This window comes from Corvus hawaiiensis, chromosome 20 (genome assembly GCF_020740725.1).
Source record: "Corvus hawaiiensis isolate bCorHaw1 chromosome 20, bCorHaw1.pri.cur, whole genome shotgun sequence".
Lineage (NCBI taxonomy): Eukaryota > Metazoa > Chordata > Aves > Passeriformes > Corvidae > Corvus > Corvus hawaiiensis.
In genome coordinates, this window is record NC_063232.1 from 11147849 (window position 1) to 11167643 (window position 19795).

At 50.6% G+C, this 19795-nt stretch overlaps 1 protein-coding gene and 1 pseudogene across 4 annotated transcripts; both read left to right on the plus strand.

Moving 5' to 3' along the window:
- Positions 1-242: 242 nt before the first annotated feature.
- Positions 243-16965, plus strand: LOC125336204 (fibrinogen-like protein 1-like protein). Of its 4 annotated transcripts, none has more exons than XM_048324509.1 (5): positions 243-419; positions 12799-12937; positions 13166-13309; positions 14777-14842; positions 15444-16965. In XM_048324509.1, the coding sequence occupies exons 2-5, from the start codon at positions 12934-12936 to the stop codon at positions 16070-16072; spliced, it is 843 nt and encodes a 280-aa protein (XP_048180466.1). In that variant the 5' UTR covers positions 243-419; positions 12799-12933; the 3' UTR covers positions 16073-16965. The 4 variants fall into 4 exon arrangements, with proteins under 4 accessions (XP_048180466.1, XP_048180468.1, XP_048180465.1 ...); XM_048324508.1 differs by lacking the exon at positions 243-419 and adding an exon at positions 972-7798; XM_048324511.1 differs by lacking the exons at positions 243-419; positions 12799-12937 and adding an exon at positions 426-550.
- On the plus strand, positions 8290-9443 carry LOC125336496 (annotated as a pseudogene).
- Positions 16966-19795: the final 2830 nt, after the last annotated feature.

A 19795-nucleotide genomic window follows, 5' to 3' on the forward strand; every position in this document is an offset into this window, starting at 1 on the left:
GCCCCGCCCCGCCGGCGCGGCGGGGTGAGAGGTCGCGTTATGTAAGTGGCGGCGCAGCGCGCGGCTCCATTTTGTGGCCCCCCGTTATCCGCCCTCCCCCCCTGCCGCGCGGCGGCCAATCAAACCGCACCCCGGCCCCCCCAGCCCCGCGGTCGCCAATCAGAGTGCGTCCCGGCCCCCGCCCCTCCTCGCGCCCATCCGGGTACCGCGGCGGGGCCGCCCGCCGGGCTTTGTCCTCCGCGCCTGGCGCGGGGCATTGTGGGGGTTTGTGTGGCGGCTGCCGCCTCCCTCTCCGGAAGCCCCGGGCCGGGCCCGCCGGCGCGGCCTTTCACCGTCTCCTCGGTGCCCCCTTGGCGCCGGGTCTCTCCGCTGTGCGGGGAAGTGGAGCGGCGGCTCTGGCGGGCCGGCCTCCGGGGCGGGTGAGGAGGAGGAGGCGGGAACCGCGGCCTGGGGACTGTAGGGTAGTGGGGAGGGAGGCCCAGCCACGCCGTGGGTGCTGCTTCTGGGATTGGAGGGAAGACAAAAATTCGAGAGTTGTGGAGTGGGTTTTGTGAGTTTATGTGGTTTTTTTTTTTCTTTATAAGAAATGTTGTCTGGGGAGTTTTTTGTGGCATGAACGTTTACCGGGGATTGGAGGGGCAGCAGCTCGAGCACTGCCTGCCTAAAGCAGTCAGAGCAGAAGCTGTGACCTCATACTTCTTTCCCAGGGATTGTGAAAGCGGATTTGTGTTTAATGTGCAAATGTGTTCCAGGGATCCTGAGTTTCTGCTGTTCATGGCCCTGAGGACTAGGTCTGCTTTTTACAGCCCTGTTGTGGCTGCTTCGGGATGAGAAGCAGCAGCCCTGGCAAACTGCTTAGAATCATAGAATCCCAGAATGGTTTGGGTTGGAAGGGAGGTTAAAGATATCTTGTTCCAACCCCTGCCATGGGCAGGGATGCCTTCCACTAGACCAAGTTGCACCAAGTCCCATTCAGCCTTGCCTTGGATACTTCCAGGGATGGGTCAGCCACAGCTTTTCTGGGCAACCTGTGCCAAGGCCTCACCATTCTCACAAGGAAGAATTTTTCCCAATACCCAGTCTAACCGTGCCCTGTGTCAGGCAGATGGATGCTCAGATTCCCCCCTGCATGGGGAGGGCTGTTTATGCTGGGTGATTTGACCCGAGGGGATGTATGAACGGGACCAGTTATGCTTTGGAACAACAAAATTAATGGTGTTATTCGTTTCCCTAGCAGATAGGAGAGTAACTGGATCTCGCACAATATTCTCTAGATTGTAGATGTAATCATCAGATTATTATTGTGTGTTTACCAGATTGCTTTATGGGAATGAGGATCCCATCATTTCTGCTGGTGAAGTATTAAAAGCAGTTAACTTCCCTGGGTGCACACTCATTTGAGGTGTTGTGTAATCTTGAGAAGAAGTTTGTGCTGTGAGTATCCCTGGAACACACCAGTTGCATAACGGAGCACAGAGCACAGTGTCTGCTGGAGTCAAAAATCCACTGTATTTTCCATAGCATTGTAAACAGGCAGGAAAGAATGGTAATGCTGTAACGTAAGTGTCCACTCATGCTGTTGGTGGTGGTGGTAGTAGTAGTAGTAGTAGTAGTAGTAGTAGTATTTTGCTGCAATGGAACATGTTCCCAGTGAAGTTATGCCCCATCCCTGGAAGTGTCCAAGGCTAGGCTGGACAGGGCTTGGAGCAAACTGGTGTAGTGACAGGGGATGGAACAAGATGATCTTTAAAGTCCCTTCCAACACAACCCATCTCATACCATGATTCTGGGATTCTGTTTAGTACCCAGATAACAGATAGAACAGATATTTAGTGCCATAAATCCATCAGTGAGTGTAAGAATGGTTGTTGAGGATTGCCATTACCCCTGTAAGGTGCTGTAGGAGTAGCTTGAAAGCACAGTTAGCTCACAGCCAGTGAAACAGGTTCTTGTGGTACTTCACATAGAGCTTGGCTTCATTCCATGTCATTTTGTCAGAAATTAGAGTATCTGAGCTGAAATTCTACGTGGTGTATGTCTGCCTCTCTGGGCTGCAGGGCAAAGGGGGCAGGAGAAGGAAAACTGGAGTAATGAACTGAGGGAGAATTTGGGGAGCAGTATAATTTGAGAAGAGCATGCTCAGCTGAAAGGCAGTGTTGAGTGAATATGGCCCCTCTGCAGCTCCAACACTGTGGGGACACATCAGGGGTCTGACCCTGGGGAGTGGCAGGCACAGGGCTAGTCCTTGGGCAGGAAACAGCCTTCGGGGAGCTGGAGGGAGGGCAGGGACTTGAGGGAGGCAGGACCAAAGGGAGGGATGGAAGGGTGAGCTGCCTGTCCCTGCACATCCACCATGGAGCCATGTGCCTGTTCCTCCTTGGCAAACCATTGGGATCTGAGGTATGGCAACCTTCCAGTGTCGGTGCAGGACTGGTGAAGGTCTGGTGTCCCCCAGTCATTTTTCAGGCTGGGAAATTGTGTGTAATTCCTGGCACAGGTTAAACATACACTGACCAGAGAGCTTTTCATTGACCCTGCAGCTGCTGAGGCACCCAAAGGTTAGGTTTCTCTTCATGGGCAGTACCTGCCCGTCACAGCGGCTTCTCAGCCTCAAGATCTCTGAGTTACTCCAGGATGATTTTCCAAGGCTGTTGCATACTGTCTCCCAGTGCCCAGGAGATGGCAGTCCTGCATTTGGACAGTGTGTGCAGCTGTTCTCCAGATGCACCAGAGATTGGCTGAAGAGGAAAATCCCATCATGGGCTGCTTGTTTGGCCCTGCTGGGGAGGGAAATGGCCATGTTTGCAGGGTCTGGTGGTCTGTCCTGTTCTGGGAGATACTAAAGCTGGAGTGGTGAGCTGTGAGAACAGTATCTGCTCAGCAGGCAGGTGTTCCTGGGTGCGTATTGATGGCGCAAACTCCAGTAATGGGTTGGTGTCACTGTCAAGGAGTTATCACCACAGAGGACCTGGAGATGCAAGGTCCATGCAGCTTCAGCTCCTCCAGGTGTGAAGGCTTTAATCACAGCCAGGTGAAAAGGTCTTTGTGAGGATGGAGCCCACTGTCATGAAACCTTACCACTGGCTGCCTCTTCCCAGCCGTGGCTGGTGCCTTTAGCATTCCAGCAGGGAGGGCATGATGGAAATCACCGTTGGACCCCCTGCTCCTCACTTACAGCCGTCAACTGCTCTTTTCCTTCCCCTCCCATCCTCCCTTGCCTTCACCAGCCTCCCCAAGTCATCATTGTCCTGCCTGGGGCTCTCTGGCCTCTTCCCGGCCCAGCTCAGGGGCAGTGCCCTGTCTCCGTCTCCCATCCCACACTCATTTGCCTTCGGTCTTTTGGAGGTAATGTTCTCAGTGGGCACATTTTTCTGCTTGAAGAAGGAACAGTGGAGCTGAGGAAGGGGCACAGCTCCTGGAAGGGTGCTTGGAGCCATCTGCAATACTCAGCCCTTCACAGAGGTCACTGGAGATAATCAGCAAGAACTTGGGATCTAAATCTGGGTTACTGCAAACTTGGCTGTGCCATTACAGAGCAGGAGACACTTAGAATGGCTTTCACTCTTGGGATGATTGGGAAACGATCTGTTTGCTAAGCAAAATGTTCAACCCATCAAGGAAATCCATTGTTAAACCCATCTCAGGTGTCTCTCCACAAGGCATAAACAAACACATCAGTCAATGTCACCTCCTTGAGCACAAGCTGATGTACCTCAGCTCCCAGGTGTCCGTCTGGGGCTGCAGCTTCAAAGTTCTTCCCTTTACTGTTCTACTCAGAAGATGATCATCAGTGTTGGTGTTAGGAAAGTGGTGCTGCAGAGAGCACCTGCAGAGAGGCTTCAGGTCTTAGATATACTTTAACAGAGCTTCTAAATCTGGAGATAGCTGGGCCCAAAGAGATCCAACCAGAAAGACCATCTTAAATAAGAACATCCCTGGAGTGGGGAATCTTCTAGGGAAAGGTCTGACCTTAAAAGCAGGAAAGCAAACTTCTCGGGATTATTTTTAGTGTAGAAGCAGAGTCCCACAGTGAAAAGTGCTGTCACAATGCTCTGTTCAGCACTCCAAAAACTGATGGTTGTAGTCATGCTGTAAAGCCATAAACTCCTTTGGGGAATGAACCTCTTTTCTCTTTAAAACCACATAAGCAATTCTAAAAATGCCCCTCTTGAAATTCTGTTCCTTAGTATATGCTTTGTGATCTTTAACTTTGCAAATGCTTATGGTTGTATAAGGCTGAACTGAAGTTGTCAGTTATTTCTTGGTCACTTAAGGATGGAAAACTTTGTTGTTCTTCAAATGTTTGCAACCTTAAGAACTTCTTTCCAAGTACTTCTTTGTGGATAAAAAAGACCTGTGCCTTTACATCACAGCTGCCAGATGCCATCTGAGTATGAACAAAGAGATAAACCCATGTACAGGCACACACCCGAGACCTTCCTCAGACTGGATGCTGTAGAAAAACCCTTTCAGCATGAAATATTTGCATTAGTTGGAGATTTAATTTGTTGTCTTGTGATGCTTTTGCAAACTTACAGACGAAAAGGTGGCCTGCTCTCCTGGCTGGACAGTCTTTCCTTTGATGCCTGGCTCTGGCTGAAGGCTGGTTAAGAAGAACTGGGACTTAAAAGAGCTGTTCTAAAGTTGAAAGATGTACATAGAGGAAAAAGAGAAGCATTTGGACTCAGTTGAAATAACCTTCCACTTCTGTTAAACCCTGGTGGAGCTAAGGGGATTTATCTGAGCAAATGAATTGAATACAGGTAGGAGATGAAGCTGCGTCCCTGGGGATGTTCCCAGATTTTCCCTCTTCAGAGACAAGCAGATTTGCAAGTCTGGTACATGCGTGTTTAGAGAGCAAGACTGAGGAGTTGGTGACCCAGAGGAGTGAGGAGATGGGGAGTGGTGGGAGAGGTGACACATGGGTCTGTTCAGGCTGGCCATGCTGCTGGTCTGGCTCCTGCCCCGGCTTGCCTGGCCTGAGGGCACCTGAGGAAGTGCTGCATTGATGATTTTCTCAGCAGCTTCCGAACACACTTGGAGGTGTTTGACCTGGTGGTTTGCAAAGCCCTTCTCTGGGTCATTGACTCTCTCTGTACTTACACAGGAGGGAGTCAGTGTGCCCAATCTCTGGGCACAGCGTCCTGCTGATCTGTCAGCTGTTCTTGGGATCTGTGCTTGAAAACTGTTTCCTCATGTGTTCCTACACCTTAAAGCAATTTCTCAGTTTCCCCATCCTTCCCATGGCAATCCAGACTTCCCAGTTACCCCATGCTGCTCCTCTGGGCTAGTGAACAAGCAGAAGCCAACTCTGCCCCACGTGCTCCAAGGTCAGTTTGATCATAAATGTGACTTTGACCATGCGGGTCATAACATGCCTCTCCCCTCACCCAAGGTAGCTGCCAGGATCCAAAACCAGGGATTGCCCTCATCCCAATGCCTGCCGGACCACACAGTGCTAGACTTTGTGCCAGCTGTCTGGGCATTGTGCTGGCAAGGGCCTCCATAAATAACACAGGACTTGGGAGCAGGACACAGCTGTGGGTGGGTGGCTGAGGCTGCCACCCTGCTGTCCCCACTGATGCTCCCCAGAGGGGAGCTCCCGCAGGGCTTTGCATTTGGAGCTGCAAGCAGCCTATTGCCTTGTGTCTTTCAGAGAAAAAGGAGAGCTGATTAATGCTGGAGGATCTGGAAGAGCCACAGAGAGGGGACTTCTGGGAGGATTTAGTTAGCAGTGGCCCAGATACATCAAACCATCTTCTGCATAAAGCCATATCCCATTACTGCTCCCCTGTGCAGGACAGCTTACGGTACTTACCCTGTTAGAAGCCTGATGCTGCTTCGATATATTCCAAGGAGACTATGATAAAATTTCTGTCACTGTTTTCCCTAACTGATTTCAGTCAATCACTCCAGTGGAACTGGCTGCCTGCAGGTGACATCGTGTCCCTGCCAGGCAGGCCCTGGTGGGGTGGGCAGAGCAGCACCTGAGGAGCTCTCAGGGGTGGGAAAACAACAGGCTTCCAGGGAATGTGCCCAAACATCCCCAGCATCACTGACCCTCTCCCAGTGAGGTAGTGAGCACTGTCCAGCTCCTGGCTCATAGCACACACAACAGGTGCAGATTCCATGGGACACCTGTAGATGCTCTTTGCTGCGGGTGATGACATCCCCAGGTGACTCCAAGTCAGCTCTCCAGCTCCAGCCTGAAGTTAATCCAGATGCCGGATGGAATCTTGTTTCTTTCCAACATCAGTGAGCACTTGAACTGGACCAAAAGGCTCTAGCTTTACTCCATACCTGTGAGCCTGAAGCATGTTTTTGGGCTGGTGGTTTTGCTCGGGCAGTACATGGCCATCCCAGATGTAAATATACATCCTTATATATTCTCGGTCACAGTTTCACTATCAGAGACAGTAATGCCATCCCTGTTAGCACATTTTGGTAGCTCCTGAGTCAAGGGTTTGGGACTGGCACTGCAGCACAGGCAGCTGCACCAAGAGTGTGCAACAGCCAAACCCTATTCAGCAGCTCAACTCCAATCTTCCCAAATTCCTGGTAGGAAACACTTGCTTGCAGTTGTGTGTCTTCAAGGGGAAATCCTGCCTTGGGTCAGACACAGCCACGGGGCATCCTCCCATCTGCTGGGAGCTCCTTTGTACCCATATGGGCAACAAGTAGGGTGCTGTGGGCACTTCTGGGCCTAGAGGTGGCCTTTGCATCTGACCAGACCACCTTTCCTTTGGTACCCAAGGATCCCTTTGGGAAAGGGTCCTCTCCCCTCTCTTTGCTGTCCCCTACATGGTAAGAAGTTGCTCTGGCCTAAAACCAGGATTTTATTTTAGGCTGGGGAATGGGCAGGGAAGCTCCTTCACATGCGCTGTGTTTCTGTGACTGGGGAACTGGGAGAAGCCGGAGACGCCCATCCAAGGGCCCAATCCCACAGCTCTCCCTGCAGCACTCCATGCTGGCCAAGGGGAGACAGTGTCAAGCTGCGATTCCATCAGTTTTCCCTTTTTGGGGAAGCTTGGTGACCCCATCCTCCTGGCATGGGGTCCAGGTTGCTGCTGAAGAATTGCTTCAGGTTCCCCAGGCACTAGAGCCTCTCCTAGGCCACCCATCACTTCTTGCCACTGTGGGGCCATGGGGCTAGACCACGACACTGCTGAATTCCTCCTGAGGAAAGTTTAGAGAGGACCTGCAGGCTTTTCCCTGTGGTGTGGGAAACTGGAAGGGGCAGTAATTGCTGTCATTGGGGCTGTTTGAGACCTGCCAAGCCTGTAGCCACAGAAAAATTACTAGGACAGGGTAGGAAGAAAAGTCACTTTGCTGCCTAACACCTGGGAAGGTACTTCATGAGACGAGTAGCCTTGACCTCAAAATATTTCCAAGCTATGGGCAGAGGGAAGAAGATGCTGTTGTCGAGTGTTGCAGCACCACAAACCAAGTGCTGTTCTGCTGAACTGATGAGTCCTGGCATCCGCATTGCCGTGGGGCTTCACTCGCTGTGAGTGCGTATGAAAAACTCCCTGGCTTTAAAGGGTGTTAGAAGTACCTATTTGGAAGATGACTCCAGGATGATGGGAAGACATCTGTGTCATCTCATTTTTTCCATCCTTGGGTTTGGAATAACAAGGATTCATCTGGAGAACTGGATTTTACAACTAATACTGGCAAACTCAAATGTCCTTGTGTCCCTGCAGTGACCTTGTGCTTTCTGTGCCAAGGGGTGACATCACAAACCTGGCCAGGTGCAGGTGGAGAACAATGATGTGCAGATGTTGATGACACCAGGAAGGTAAGTACCAAAGCTCATCACCATACTTACATGGATATAAGGGAGAAAAAAGGATGGAGAACTTGGCTAACATTTTTCATTTAACTCCTGTTAAATCCCTCCTTGATCCGCTTTGTCACACTCAATCTGGTGCTGACTCTGTCTTTCTAAAGTCGTGTTCAGACCTGCCTCTGCTCAAGCCCGTTCATGGTGTCTGTGTCCGCACACTGACAGCTCCTTGAAGCCTTTTTCTCCGAGGACTTGCAGGATTGGTGAATGGCTCCAACCAGTACTTGGGACAGATAGAGGTTTGGTACAGCAGCATGTGGGCAACGGTGTGTGATGACTCCTGGGACATGACGGATGCTTCTGTGGTGTGTAGGCAGCTTGGCTGGGGGAACGCAGTATCAGCCCTGGGCAGCGTTTAGTTTGGGAGAGGATCTGGGACTCTGGCTGGACGACATTAACTGCAATGGGCTGGAGAGAGTCCTCAGTGAGTGCTCATTGCGGGCATGGGGAAGAGTGCAACTGTGGGCACGATGACGACGCGGGCGTTTTATGCTCAGGTGAGGATGGGGTTTGCTTGATCTGTGCTCTTTGGGCAGGCAGGGCTTGGTGATGTCTTGGTCTTGCAGAGTCAGCCACAGGTCTGTCTGTGCCTTGGGCTTGTTCAATCCTCCTCTGTCCTGCCCCAGGCTGGCCCAGAGACTGCAGCAAGCTCCCTGCTGGCAGCCCCAGTGGCATCTACATCATCCAACCCACAGGACTGCCTCCCATCATGGTGTACTCTGAAATGAATGGGGCAGACAGGGCTGTTATCCAGAGGAACCATCAGAGCTCAGCAATCCTCTGGAATGAGTCTTGGAGCACCTACAAGTACAGCTTTGGGAACGGGCACACCGAGTTTGGCTGGGCACCAAGTACATCCACCAGATCACCAGGCAGAAGGTCTACCATCTAGGTCAGGTTTGCCATCTGGGATGCTTCAAATGACATGAAGTTCGCAGACTACAACCTGTTCAGCCTGGGTGATGAGTCCCAGGGCTACCAGCTGTGGCTGGGAGCGCACTCGGGGACAGCAGAGGATGCCATGGCCTCCAAGGGCACCACGACCATGCACGACAACGTGAAGTTCTCTGCTAAAGATCGGGGTCAGGACACTTCTAGCGGGAACTGTGCCACCAGCTCCGGGGCAAATTAGCATAACTGACGAAAATCACCAACTAGGAGCGTAAGTGGTGAGGCAATTTCTTCCCAGTTCAACCCCTTTCCAAATCCCCCCCCGCAGATGGGAACTAAACGTTGTTTATGAAAATGTGTCTCAAAGAGCTGGTCTCAACCTTGGTTCCCAGGAAGAACCAAGATAGGATAGGGGCCTTGGAATGTGTTTTGTCTTTCTGCCTATCAGGGTGGGGAAACGTACTGGGGCTAGCTAGGAACTGTGTAACTATACAACAATAGAACTAGAATATATATGTAAAGAATATAGAGAATATATAAAAGCAAAAATCATTCAGGCAACAGCAACATGCGGCCGGGAGTTTAGGACTGAAGGAGGCTGCGTCCTCCAAAACCTTGAGAGGGAAAACCCTGTGGGCATGTGCCCCAGTGGACTCCCTCCCTTTATTCAAATAAAGTTGCAGGACTCCTCTGTCTCCTTTATGGACATTGGCTTTGCATAGCGTGATTTTCCGTACAGCATTGAGCAGGACGTTCTCACACCTGTTGTACCACCACTCCCTGTAGCTGCACCCCAACCTGGCTGTTCCCCAGTGCCCACACTCACCACCCTAGGAACTGGTCGCACATACTGGGCCCAGGCACCCACCACGGTGGGCAGGAGGACAAGGTCCTGGTGAAGCCAGGGTGCCCCAGCCTGGAACCCTGGGGAGGAAAGTGCCCATCACCATCAAGATCCCTGGGCAGCCCTTGGGATGCCTGAGCAGGAAAGGCAGAGCCAGGGCACAGTCAGGAGCAGGGGGCTCCCAGGGTAGTGGGAGCTGCAGCTTTGGGACAGCCTGTGCTTACATTTTCTCATGTTTCTCCTAAAAGTGGTTTGGGGGGGTTTTTTTTCTATAGGTCTAGAGGCAAAAGGATGTTTTTATGGGAAAGAAGTAAATCTGTGTAAGGACATCCAGAGCAAATAGTTCAAAGCCCTGCACTTGAGCTTGTTGTGTAAGACCTGGTGCTCCAGGTGCAGAAGATGCAGCTCACAGGAATGCAGGAAGCAGCCCAGCAGCAGCAGCAAACCGGAAAGAAATGGCAGGGTGGAAAGGAGTGGGATGGATGCTGGACACATTCATCCGTTCCCACTCCCTTGGTCTCCACGGCTGTCCCCCAGCTTGGATTTCTGCTTGTATCCCCTGGAGCTGCAAGTCCTGCAGGAAAGGAGCCATGAGAAAGAGGAGGAGGACTCATCCATCACCACCGTGCTGCTGGCCAGTCCTGCTGCTCCCGTGTCCATGCTGGGCCCCTTCACTCCCAAGTCTGTCCCTACACACACCTCCTCTGTGTGAGCACATTGTCTCACATCATTAATCATTGTGTGCCCATCTGGTGGCTTGTCTTTGCTCAAGATTATACTAAGAGGCCTCAAGATTTTATCTTGAGGAAAAATAAAGTAATCCAAATCTCCCAGCTGCGGGGCGTTTATCACCTGCAATTCATTTGACCTGCCCAGGAGTTAAAATCTTCCTGGAGATGTACCAACTGCTGCAGGTCAATAAAATCGCTGAAGGAGGGGGAAAGGCAAACAGATGGGCTGGAGCATGAACTGGAAGGAAGACTAGGGTCATCTGGAGATCAAAGAGAATAACACCTATGGGAAGTGGTTTGTCAAAAGTCCCCGGCTCCCGGCATGACACAACACCTCTGTGACAGCTGGATCTGTCTCAGCCTCCTCCCTGCAGAGCTGCCCAGACATCAGCTCCAGAGCTGGGCTCCAGACACAGATGCCTTGTGCTCTCCATCAGCAAAGGCTGGGGTTGAGGTCAACAACCTTTCCCAGGGGCCATCCCTAATCCCTAGATGCATTGTGGCAGCTCTGAGCTCTCTGCCGGGATGTGTTATACAGTACCCCTTCCACAACAGTCTCAGGAGGGCTCTGCCAACCTGCTCTCCCCCATTGTGTGTGGGTGGGCATCACCCCAGCCCAGGTACTCTCTGAGAGAACGTCTCCATTCTCTCGTGGCCAGTGCATCAGGCAGCAGCTATTGGGTCACATCTGTGCAAGGTGTTCTGGTAAATCCTCAGCACTGAGCCTCTGTCTCCTCCTTCTTCCCTTCTGCTTTCAGTCCCCATTTTCATCCAGTGCTTGGGCGGCACCAGCAGGTCCTCCCCCCTGAGCTGCCGTCTGACCTCCAGCTCCTGCTGTGGTCCTGGTGGAACTGGGTGTCCATCACCAGCGCTGGGTGTCCATCTGGCTCCAGTGCACTCCCTGTGCTGGGAGATGATGGTTCCCTGGGCAGCAGGTCCCACAGTGAGGGCAGGGTAGGAGCAAGGGACAGATGCAGGTCACCATCTGGGGGAGGCTCGGTCCCTTCTTCTTCCTCCTTCCATAATTCAGCTCTCCTTATGACCTCCAGATACCCTGGCTGGGCTCGCACTTCCAAGACCATCCATGCCTTGTCACTGCTTCTTCAAGGGCCAGCAGTGTTTGGGGGGGGACCACCATGCGGTCCCAGCTGCAGGGACCTCCCTTATAGCTGTAGGATGAAGATGTCACTGAGGGATAACAGCAGTCAGGGCCAACAGTTTGGGATGTCAGGCACAGCTTGGCACCTCGGCTTTGGGGCCGCACTTGGTGCCCAGGTGAGTGCAGAGAGCCAGCCCTGCTCCTGTGTAGCATAGGGCGGGGGCTGCTGGAAGGGCTAGGGAGACCTTTCTCATCTGTTTTGAAATTGGGCTGCCAGAAATGTGTCTAAGACAAATGCTACAGTCCCAGGTTATATATGGCACTGGAAGCAGGGGTCAGGGCTGGGGACAAGGCCCTTTTGCTGCTCTCTGTGTGTGTGGAATCCCATGTGTAATGTCAGAGCACAGTTTCCCCTCGAGTGATGCACCAGGTGAGGTGGACAGACCTGGAGGGTGTCTAACAGAGATTTCTGGCCTGGCCAGGTGACAGAATGTCCCTACATGGCTTGGCTTCAAACCCCATAAGTATTAACAACCCCAAGAAAAACTCTTATCAGTAGCTTTTGTCGGTTTTGTGGAATTCTGTGTGAACATCAGCAGCTGAGAACTCTTATCACAGAAGCAGAACAGCTGGCACGTGAGAAAAGGTGTGTGGGGAAGGAGGCAAACAAACCATGAATTTCCAGGAATGGGCGAGTTCTGCTGTTTGGATTGACTATCTCACCTCACTGATAAACAGAGCTGGACTGCAGACACAGATACCTTGTGCCCTCCATCAGCAAAGGCTGCGGCAAAGGTCAACAACCTTTCCCAGGGGTCATTCCTGACCCCTGGATGCTTTGTGGCAGCTCTGAGCAAAAACCTGGTGGTCATGCAGTGCCCCTTCCCCTACACTCCCTGCCCTTATCCCCTATGTCCTGAGGGGGAGAAACAGGCTCAGGAGGGCTCTGCTTACCTGCTCACCTACTCTCCCCCATGGTGTGTGTGTGTGGGCATCACCCCAGCCCGGATGCTTTCTGAGAGAGAGAAAGCCAGTGCATCAGGCAGCAGCTGCAGCTGTTGGGTCACATCTGTGCAGGGTGTTTTGGTAAATCCCCAGCACCAGGCTGGAGTCTCTTCTTTCTTTCCCTCTGCTTTCGGTCCCCATTTTCATCCAGTGCTTCAGTGGCACCAGCAGGTCCTCCCCCTGACCTGCTGGCTGACCCCAGGGGCCCCTCCCATGGCCCTGGTAGGACCGTTACCAGGAACTTTTCTTGGTTTTGTGGAATCCTGTTGTGGAATCCTGTTGTGAACCCCAGCAGCTATTTGCTAGGAACCCTTACCACAGAAACACGACAGATGGTGCATGAGAGGTACCTGCAGAGGACAAACAGACCATAAATTTCCAGGAATGGGTGAGTACTGCTATTTGATCAGCTGCTTCACCTCACTGATGAGCTCTATATAACATCAGGGTTGGCCATGCTGCCACCAGACCAGATCTACTCAGCTCCCCCACTCCACAGGATCCCAACAGAGACAGCATGGGTGAGTGTGGGATGGGATGGGATGGGATGGGATGGGATGGGGTGAATTTTGTGTGCAGCTGGGCATCCCTGCCTTTCTTTCCAAGGTCTTAGGTCCCTGTGCTTTGTTTATCCCTCTTGTACTAGCTCCTGAGTATCTTTATGTACCAGTGATACCTACAACCCAACACATCAGTTCTCCTCCAGAGGATTCACATTCCCGGATTCACTGTGTATGTTCTTTCTCCAGCTGCTCGTCACTACAGTCCTCTGTTCTTCACCTCCATGCTGGCCCTTGTATCCCCGCTTCTTGCTCTCCACATCGAAAACCTGGAAAGATTGAAAGCAGATTTGGATGAAATCATTAATATCCATTCTGATGGGCCTCTTCCTGGTATGTGTTTTCTGTCTTGCATCCCTAAACTTTGTTCATCCAAACATCAGGAGCCCTCTCCTCTGCACAGAAAGGGAGGTGTGGAAAATACTCTTGTGGAAATAAAAGGATCCTGATCAAATCTTCCTCTAATTTAATATCTTAACCAAACATCACCAGATTTGGTAATTCAACCTTCTTTGTTATTGACAAGATTGCATGTGGCAGCTTTTTCTAGACAGACTGTTTCTCTTCCTTTATCTATTCTCTTCCCACATATATTTGTATAGTCCATTCACAGGCCTGAAACTTCAGAGAGACTTTGTATAAGTGACTAACCAGAATGCTTTCTGAAGCTTGCACATGGCTAAACAGTCCCAAAACCTCATCAAACCACTGATGGAGGTCACAATTCTAGAAGCTCTCAGGGAACTATTCTTACTGAGATGGGTGCTGGGATTTCTCTTAAACAGAGAATCGTTCTCTCATAGCTGTGAGCTCCTTTGATGCCTTTTCTTGGTCCTAAAATCAAGAGTCATACATGGTTAGAATGGGAAAAGGGATTTTATCTTGGTATTTATTTTAAGGATGTGCATTGAAATGCACCCTGCTGAATACCCCTTAAAAGATCGGGTATAACATTATAAGTGTTACTAATTAGCATATCTATTAAAGATTCCTTAATGAGAGGCTCAAGTGAGCCCCCGTCCCCAAGGAGCCTTTCCCTGGATGGTTCTATTTTAGTTTACAGAATGTGTTCTGGAGAGGACCTTGGGGTCTGGGGCACACTGATCCCTAACTACAAAGCTTCTAAAATGTTTAGTCTCTTAGCTTGACAAACAAGTCCAAGAATGTAGGGAAAAAGCACTGGGAATACAGAAATTGTAAAAAGGTATAACAGGGGTATAAAAGAAAAGGCAAAAATCTTCATGGCATCACCTTCACACTCTGAAGGTTTCTGGAGCTCTTTATGGATTGAATGAACATATGAATCCTTCATCACTGAAAAGCAGGTTCAACAGCAACAGCTCTCAGCAGTCTGATCTTGGTCTGAGAGCACCCATGGTCTATATCCTCCTGATCCTTCTCTCTCTGGTACATCCTTGTACTCATCACTACTACCCTGAGCAACTTGTTCTAGTGTCCCTGCTTATAGCAGGGGGATTGGGCTAGGTGGTCTTTTAAAGGTCCCTTCCAACCTAAATCATTCACAATTCTGTGGTTCTACTCAGGTATGCCGTCTGCTCCTTGCTGAGAGGAGCAAATACGCAGCTGCTTGATGGCTGCAGAATTCCTGTTCCTAGTCTCTGATCCTTTTGAAGATTTTCCAACCAAAAACTATCACACAGAAAGAAAAATGAGCCAAGTGTCATCATTGAAATGTCCTACAAAAAACTCAGTGCTGGAAATAATAGCCTGTGAGGGCTGGACTTACCTCTGTGCTGTGGCACAGGGCTGCTCTTCTCATTCCTTGTTTTCTTGATGCAGATGAAGCTGGAGGGATCATCCAGCAGAACCAGGCAGCTGACCCTCGGCAGGCACAGAGCCACAGAAGTAAGTACCCACATCCCCCAGGGAACAGGGAGGGGTGTAGGGAATGAGGGCAGAGTGGTGGCAGGTTGGCTATCAGCCTGGGGAGCAGCCAGCCCAGCGCCTCAGCAGAACTCCATGTGCTACTCCAAACATGAAGGCCACTGAATGAGGGTGGGGTCAGTTTGGACATGGGAAAGAAATGTCAGACAATGAGGGTGGTGAGGATCTGGCATAGGTTGCCCAGAGAAGCTGTGGCTGCCCCATCCCAGGAAGTGTCCAAGGCCAGGTTGGACAGGGCTTGGAGCAACCTGGTCTAGTGGAAGGTGTCCCTGCCCGTGGCAGGGGGGTGGAACAAGATGGGCTTTAAGATTACTTCCAAGCCAACCCATTCTGGGATTCTGTGATCTCAGAGGACTCTGCGGCCGTTACTTAAAAGCCACAAGTCCACAGAGGATATCCCTTCCGAGCAAAGCTGGGCTTTCACAGCCGTCCACAGGGTCCAATGCTAAGGGAATGAGATTTCCTCCTTCCTGACCCCAGGGATGCAGTGGATGCCAGGTTGCAGGGACAGCAGACTGGAGTGTTGTGCCTGTTGGTCCTCCAACATTCTCTCATGTCCCAGGTTGGCCCAAGGACTGCAGCGAGCTCCCTGCCAGCAGCTCCAGTGGCATCTACATCATCCAGCCCACAGGAATGCAAACCATCGTGGTCTACTGTGAAATGAGCAGAGAGAATGGAGGCTGGACCGTCATCCAGAGGAACCACAGAGATACACCAGTCAGCTGGGACGAGTCCTGGAGCACCTACAAACACGGCTTTGGGAATGTGCACACTGAGTTCTGGCTGGGCACTGAGTACATCCACCAGATCACCAGACAGAAGGTCTACCAGGTCAGGTTTGCCATCTGGGATGCTTCAAATAACATGAAGTTCGCAGACTACAACCTGTTCAGCCTGGGTGATGAGTCCCAGGGCTACCAGCTGAGGCTGGGAGCGCACTCGGGGACAGCAGAGGATGCCATGGCCTCCAAGGGCACCACGACCATGCACGACAACATGAAGTTCTCTGCTAAAGATCGGGATCAGGACACTTCTAGCGGGAACTGTGCCACTAGCTCCGGGGGTGGGTGGTGGTACTCGGCGTGTTATTCTGTGCGTCTGAACTTCAAAGGGGGCATGACATGGGGCAGCCTGTGCCAGGGGAACTGCAGAGCCTCGGCCATCCTCATCAAACCCACCACCTACTGCTAGTTGCATTTTCATTTCTTTGCTGTCCAACCTGGGGCTAATTCTTGCTCTCCAAAGAATTCAAACAAAGCAAAACCAAACCAGGTATGTCATGGGAATGTGCATGGGGGTCTTTGCAGAGGTTGGTCATATGTAGCTACTGAAGAAAATAAGGCATTTTCCACTTTTTCTTCCTCCTGTAGATTTCCCCTACTTCTCAGCTGTGCCTGTGTCCTCTAGTTCAGAGTCAGATCATTTAAATTACATTAATAATAGAAACAGTCTCTTGGAAACTCAGAAGTTTCCAGATCAGTAGTGGGCTTCACATAACATGTGAAATGGTCAACCCAGTAGACTTCTGTGGCTTTGTAAGTTAAATTACATCCTTAATTTCAGGAAAACTACCTAATTTTTGCTGAAGATCTTGCTAAGATACTAAAGTGCACAGTCAGCCTCTCACTCTGAACCTCCTGCATGTAAGGCTTAATAGATGTGAAATAGTCAAATAAATTGGTATTCAAAGAACTGTCTGAATTGTGAAAGTCTATTTCAGACCTTTGAAGTGCTCAAAGAGGTTAATGCATTAGAGGGTTTACACCACTGCAGCTCAGCTTTTCCCTGAGCCAGGGCCATGATTACTTCCCAGAGTCAGTGCTGGTAGAACAGTTGGACTTGATGATCTTAGAGGGCTTTTCCAACCCTCATGATTCTATGATACATCCTCATCTTTGAAGGCAGAACCCTTCAGCAGATGCCACCCATTCCAGCTTCCAACCTCCACGGTATTTATGTACTAAAATTGCCTCCAGTGGCATGTGAGTCCTGGAGTGCCTTTGGCTCAGGGAGATGAGAGCTGTTTCCTCATCAATACAGAGGCATGAGCTAGCAAATAAAAATCATTGAAAACAATTCTTCTATTACTTTGTCATGCTTGTGTGCAATTTTTTATACCATGGTTTTACTGCATGTCTGCCTTGAAACATGGGATTTCTCTCCTGCCTCCTACTGCCTCCTGCCCCTCTGCAGTGAGTCATGAGGTGTGTGACAGGAGGAATAGGCATCTGTCAGCTCAGAACGGAGACTAAACCCAGTGTAGGAGACAATAACCTAAATAAAATGTTCTTGGCTCTCAAACTTGGGAATTTCTTGTTGCATTTAGAAAACATTTGGGTTTTTTTCTTGGCTAACACTCTTGCCTTGAGGATACACATGGACATGTATCATTAAAGGGACCCTCTGCTAATGCCTCCCCTCCAGGTTGGGCACCCACCATGCATCCAGGTAGTGTGAGAGGCAGCTCAGGGGCAGCACCACCCACCTGTGCTGGGCTCCCAGCACAGCATTCCCTTCCATGACAGGAAAGACAATTCCATTGGATATTGCATCCTCATGGTGAGTCTCCTTATGATGCAGAAAAATCTCTTTTGCACCATGTCCCCTCGTTATCTTTAACCAGTGTGACTTTTGTTGAGTGGAAGAGATTGTCCCCATCTGCCCTTGTGAGACCCCACCTGCAGAGCTGCCTCCAGCTCTGGGGTCCTGACCACAGGAAAGATGTGGAGCTGTTGAAGCAAGTCCAGAGGCGGCCACTGAGATGCTCCAAGGGCTGGAGCCCCTCTGCTCTGGAGACAGGCTGGGAGAGCTGGAGGTGTCCAGCCTGGAGAAGAGAAGGCTCCGGGGAGACCTTAGAGCCCCTTCCAGTGCCTAAAGGGGCTCCAGAAGAGCTGGAGAGGGACTTTGGACAAGGGCCTAGGGTAACAGGACAAGGGGGAATGGCTTCCCAGTGCCAGAGGGCAGGGCTAGATGGGATATTGAGAAGAAATTATTCCCTGTGAGGGTGATGAGGCCCTGGCACAGGTTGCCCAGGGAAGTGTTCCAGGCCAGGCTGGACAGGGCTTGGAGCAACCTGGTCTAGTGGAAGGTGTCCCTGCCCATGGCAGTAGGGTTGGAATGAAATATCTTTAAAGTCCCTTCCAACCCAAACCATTCTGTGATTTTTGAAGTGATACCTCACTTATCCTACAAGCTCCAAGGCTGCTGTGTGTCCTCAGGCCTCTCTTGCTCTCTCCAGGGAGGCTCAGCTTGTCCCACAGTAACAGAGACGGGGTGTGGTGAGCCAGCCCTCCCCAGCTTTCTTGGCAAACCACTGAGCACACATCACCATCGTGAAACCCACTTAAAATGCAACGTCAATGTGAAAAGAAGGGATTTGAGAAGTGTAATCTCACCATTACATTTCTGCTGGTCCCCAGAGGGTGCTCTTGCCCAGGGTTTGCCAGGCAGCTTCCTATGGAAAGGAAGTTTGGCAGACAACAAGAGCCCAGAAATATTCTATAAGGAGTCTAGCTGCAGGCTGCAGTTTTCTTCTCCATGTTTCTTTGTCCTGCTACTGCATGGAGTGCTGAGATCCTGCCAGCACCAGCTGCTCAAACAGGGAATGAGAGCCAGGCCATCCAAGGAAAAAAGCACCAAGAAACTCATTGCATAGATATAGAATCATGGACTCACAGAATGGTTTGGGATCTTAAAGCTCATCTGGTTCCACCCCTCTGCCATGGGCAGGAACACCTTCCACTAGGCCAGGTTGCTCCAAACCCCATCCAACCTGGCCTTGAACATTTCCAGACATGCAGCAGCCACATCTTCTCTGGGCAAGCAGAAAATACACAGCAGAAAATTTCCTTCCAGGCAGAGAGAATACAACATGTTTCCTTAAACTAGGATTTTTCAACCTTTCTCAAAAGGATTTAATAAGCACTTCAGAATTGTTTCCTAGGGAACATGGTGAGCTTGCACAAGGTATAATTTGCTCTTTTTTTCTTATCTTTTATTCATCTGCAGTGAAAGATGGAAAGTACAAAGACTTTCTCTGCCCATTCTTGCATGGGCCTGAGGAACAGATGCCTAGGTGGCTCTGACAAACTGGGGATGTCTCTCACCCTGAGGGTCTGGAAGATCTCACTCCGTGCCCAACAACACCCACCTGAGCAATGGGAGGCCAACGGTGAATTTGTGCCTGTGTCCTGAGCTCCCATCAGTCAGCTTTGCTTTGGACACACAAAGAATTTTAATAGTTCCAGTCCTCCATCAGTTTATCCAATTCCTTATTAAGACCGATTAGACTTCTGGTTTCACAGCATCCTGAGATGAACATGCCATGCCAGCCCTTCCTTTGCCTGCTGCCTCTGGAAACACAGAATCACAGAACAGTTAGGGTTGAAAGGCACCTCTGGAGATCATCCACTCCAACCTCCAGCTCTGAAAAGTGCTGAATGACCACCTCTAACCATTCCCTGTTCCTACTGCATCCATGTCTACACTGCTAGTGCCTGTCACCTCATTCATCTCTTTCCTAACACAGTCCTGATCCCTTTTCTTGCAGGGGTGCCATTCCCACTTCTGACCATCCATTTTCTTCATCTCTGTGACTCTTTTGGGATTACTCTACGATGTGTATCCCTTATCGCCGCTCTATGCCCAGACATGATTCCTGTGCTTTTCTGTGCCTTTAAAACTGGGTGTGAGAGATAAAAAAAAAAGCCAGACAAATTTTTCAAAGCAGTTTGTGCTCCAAGGACACAGAGACAGCTGCTGCTGCTGGTGCAGAGCAGAGGGAAGCACCTTCCTGCTTTTCCTGGCTCTTGGCTCCTTTTCTTGGAAGAGAGAGATGGAGAGTTAAGCTCCTTTGTTGTCCTGGGGCTTTGGTTTCTTCTTTTTCTCTGCTGGACTGTTCAGCAATACCAGAAC

What these genes read in the sequence shown, in the direction of transcription:
- LOC125336204 (XM_048324509.1), top strand. An exon ending in TTCTGATGGGCCTCTTCCTG is followed by an intron (nt 13,310 to 14,776) that starts GTATGTGTTTTC and finishes TTCTTGATGCAG; the next exon opens with ATGAAGCTGGAGGGATCATC. An exon ending in GCAGGCACAGAGCCACAGAA is followed by an intron (nt 14,843 to 15,443) that starts GTAAGTACCCAC and finishes CTCATGTCCCAG; the next exon opens with GTTGGCCCAAGGACTGCAGC.